The sequence below is a fragment of the Cornus florida genome, unplaced genomic scaffold, assembly GCF_030987335.1.
Source record: "Cornus florida cultivar Cherokee Brave unplaced genomic scaffold, ASM3098733v1 CherokeeBrave_3.0.0_Hap2_Chr01, whole genome shotgun sequence".
Taxonomy (NCBI): domain Eukaryota; kingdom Viridiplantae; phylum Streptophyta; class Magnoliopsida; order Cornales; family Cornaceae; genus Cornus; species Cornus florida.
In genome coordinates this window covers 70,066,336-70,070,490 of record NW_026775571.1, presented here as the reverse complement: position 1 = coordinate 70,070,490, position 4,155 = coordinate 70,066,336, and the positions used below count along the sequence as shown (strand labels likewise).

At 36.0% G+C, this 4,155-nt stretch overlaps 1 protein-coding gene across 1 annotated transcript; it reads right to left on the bottom strand.

Annotated features, from left to right (window-relative positions):
* Positions 1-267: 267 nt before the first annotated feature.
* LOC132274186 (uncharacterized) lies at positions 268-3,616 on the bottom strand. The gene is made up of 9 exons (XM_059775395.1): positions 3,518-3,616; positions 2,751-3,368; positions 2,308-2,403; positions 1,628-2,217; positions 1,403-1,487; positions 1,149-1,320; positions 664-769; positions 475-547; positions 268-378 (listed from the first exon to the last, which is right to left on the bottom strand). The coding sequence occupies exons 1-9, from the start codon at positions 3,614-3,616 to the stop codon at positions 268-270; spliced, it is 1,950 nt and encodes a 649-aa protein (XP_059631378.1).
* Positions 3,617-4,155: the final 539 nt, after the last annotated feature.

Here is a 4,155-nt window from a genome sequence, read left to right as displayed (position 1 = left end):
ATGCAAAACTGTGCTTAGTTCACAAAAATCATAATTATCTATGTTTAGCAAATATTCATTAGGTTAAGCCAATCTTTAGGTCTATTAATTTAATTTTTCCTATTGTATGTTCATCTATACTTAAACCGGAATAATATTTATTAAAGCAGTACCAGTGAAAGATGCTTTCTTTTCATGGACAGTGTCATTTGTGTTTACCTAGTTTCATTCCAAGCAAGGCCTAAGTGACCCACTCTCAAAATCTTCCTTATAAATACAGCATTGACATCAATCATCTCCTTCAACTTTGGCAGCCTTATACAACTCCTCTCGGACTCTATTCCTGGGATGATCCGATAGTTCCACAAGGATCTCAGAACGCATTGGCTTGCAGTTTACCTACAATATTACAAAATGTTACTGCCAAACAATACTATAACTTGTACCTTATGTATTTTACACATACATAGAAATAATAATGATAACACTACTTACACAAAATTTCTGATTGAAGTTAGTGCCATTCCAGAACTGTATGTACCTCATAACTAACACACCACAAGTATTCCTGATATGCAAATAGTATTTAACTGATTTACTCAGCAAGGGATAGTATTGCATTTATGATACGGTGAAAAAAATAAAATTTATTATGCACTTGTATTGAAATATATGTTTACAAACAGATCATCCTGGAGAGGGATTTTATGGACTGTCTTTGTTATGTAAGCTGGCCAGTTGTCTTCCCCCAGGGCAACCGCAACAAACTCATTCTGTAATACGCATGAACCTGAAGTAAGTATGCATTTTTGATAAACCAAACTTTAACAAATGGGGTTGATTTCATTAGATAGATGTCTACCACACAATCCCCAAATACGTTGTATCTGTACGGTCGTCCAATTCCACATAGGTAGTCCATTACTTTGTTGGGTCAGTTGACAACGAGTAGAAACCAATGTTTGTCAATGATTCTAGGGAAGAATAACTATACGGTAATGACCATAAAGTTAGAGACAATAAAACATATTGGTCAAAAATAGGACGATTCAATCATTCGTACTTAAAACATCTTCTACTTTACTGTAATGCACAAGAAATTACTCCAAAATTAGTAAACTAACTAGCTCAGAATCCTTGAAGACCGTCGAATCTTGAAGCTTACATACTCGTTTGTATTGTTCCCAGAATTTTTTTTATGAAAGGCCTACGCTTCTCTGTAGTGTCATATTTAATGACATTGTGTTGATTCATAAACTGGATAGCGCAACTATCAAAATAGTAGTGCTTCACATTCCCTCCTTGGTCTTCGTTCAACAGCATTGCCCAGAATTTGACAATCTAATTTCACAAATGCAATTGTAATAGGTTCATCATATCATAACCATACATAACTGTATCAATTAATTGAAAATTAATGCACCAAGTTTGAGATCCAGTTCGGGTGAAACAACTCGTGTATGTCCGTCCTTGTAAGATGCATATCGTACATGGAAACCAGAATTTCACTAACAAATGTACAGAGTATTTACAAATTAGTATACGTGCACTAATACAATGGTTCTTTGTAAATAATAAGGCCCAAACAACAATACAATGAACAACAATATATGGACTTAGGAAATTTACAAATGTGGGTTACACTTACCCTTTATCTTGATCATCAGCTTGCACAGCAGCATAACTAAACAATTTCTTCTGCTTTGGAGTCAATTTAATTTTCTTACTATCTCTCAATACCCATAGAGAGAAGCAATATGGTGCGGGTTTCCTGCTCCTAGTACCCCTTCTGACTTTTTTCACCACATGCTTCCCTTTACCATGTAAATTTTCCGACGCAATATCAATGACTGAAGAACTGGGAGTTATATGTGCTGTTCCTAGGTTCTCCTCCAAAGCCATGCCCACAACGTCATTCAACTCTGTCCTCTCATCCTTATTCAGTATATCTTTGCTGGTAGGACTAAAGTGGCCATGATTTGTACCACAACATTCTGCTTCTTCACCTCTGTTAACCGGAGATTTAAATGTTTCCCTCTCAACTTCATTTTCAGAATTGAGTGCCGCATCTTTGTCCTCAACGGACACTCCCCCATCTCCTGTAGAAACACTTGGTTTTCCTCCAGACTCTTTCGACTTTTTTCTGACCAATTTCTCCATTTTCTTCACCTCCCTCTTCAACATTTTCCTGTTTTCTGCTTCTCTTTCCATTTCATTGCGAATTTCTTTAACGCAACACTGCATACAAAATTGTAATTGGTGTCACTGATCAATTGCATATTCACAATTTCATTGATACTCATTAACTATAAAGTAATATATCGTTACCTCAACCTCACTTTCTGAAGAACTACCATTGTCTTTTTCACCTCCAGACCACGACGATGACGGAGATTGGGACACATTCGCCTTAAGAGGAATTAACTGTTCCAGATAAATTTTTCGAACCAAATGTACATCAGCAAGGAAACGGTATCATATACAACAAAAATTGGGAACTTGCAAATACTTGTACAATTTAGTGTCATACCTAACCCATTCTGAAACCTCCCATTTTCAACTCCCATTTTAAGCGTTCCCGTACTAGGGATGTGTCCCAAAAAGCAAGACTGTTTTTTTCGCCCGTGGTCGGATAACAGGGGTATTCCACTTTACACCTCATCAGATATAGCAGCTGAATTAAAATGTAGCAACTTTAATCAGTTATGATTTATACTAATCACATAATTGATAAAGTTTTTTGCAAAATATAAGCACGTTATGTTATTTACCTGCAAGAAAAGCACGCATCCGATATACTCGTGCTTTGTTTTCCCACGTCCTTCAGATTCACCCAAGTGAGCCATCAAAGTTTCAAGCACGTACGTACACCAGTTGTACGACTTGATTTCATGCACATTATGCACAGCCTTTAATTCTTTGACATTCACACTATAAAGTCCATTGGGCGTTAGAAACGCAGCACATGCAAAAAGAATAAACGCTCTTTTGAAATCATCACCAGCCTCACACTGCTCTACCCTTTTTATCAGCTCATTTACTTGTAGCCGACTTCGATATCCACCTTCAGTTACCCATTTGGCTTTAAAAAGCTGACATGTAGGAACGTCCATGATTCTAGCGGGTAACCCAAAGATTTTGTGGACATTGATTGCATTTATTGGCAGATATTGATTATCTTCAAGTTGAATGCATCGTTTCTTTATGTCCAAATGGCCAATTATGTAATCGAAGAGTGCGGTAGACAAATGCTCACATTGTAGGTTCAGCAAATAGCCAAAACCTATATCTGTCACATCCATCCTCTTTTCGTCTCCAAGTTTCGCTACTGTGTTGATGAATTTTGCGATTGAGCATTTGTTCCACCCACTTTTCACCTTGTATTCAACCTATAACATCCCAATAAATTTCATGTCACATTCAAAATTTCATTTAACTACCAGTACGGAAGCATCAATTGCATTCTTTTGTATTTCATATTATGTTATCAACACAATAACAAATTAAATCAATAATTTAATTGAACTCCCTAATTTACCTTCTCCTTCTTCTTTTTGTTAACTGGTAAGCCTTCAAGGCTTTTGAACTCAGCATCACGCAATCTTTTATCGTCATAATATGGACCCTTCTCCACCATGGTCATACCATTCCAAACATCCTTGCATTTCAATTCCAATATTTTTTTATCTCCCCCCTTCATTGGCCCATGCACGTGTTGCTAGTTCTTCATAAAAGTAGCCCTCATAGACATAATATCATATACAATATCACCAACTCAACATTAGACTTATCGATTCAAACATAAACATGTTGAACCAAATATTTCCTAAATGTTCATATTTACCAAACTAACACATCAGTAAAACATCAATTTAATGTCAAAGGCATGTAGAAATTATGTTCTACCATTATTAATAATTCATCCTAAACAATCAATTTCCATGTGAACGTAAATATCATATAAATGAAAAAAAATTCATAGAAATGCTATTCTTAACATTAATACTAAAATGAACTTATACTTACTTGAACAAAAGGTAAACTCCTCCTCCACACCGCATATTATTAACTGATGCGCTGCTGCTTGGCTGTGGATCATAATTCTCTTCCTCCACCTTAACATTGTAATCCTCATCACCAAGGTCAGATGATTTACGGATATGACTATGACTACGA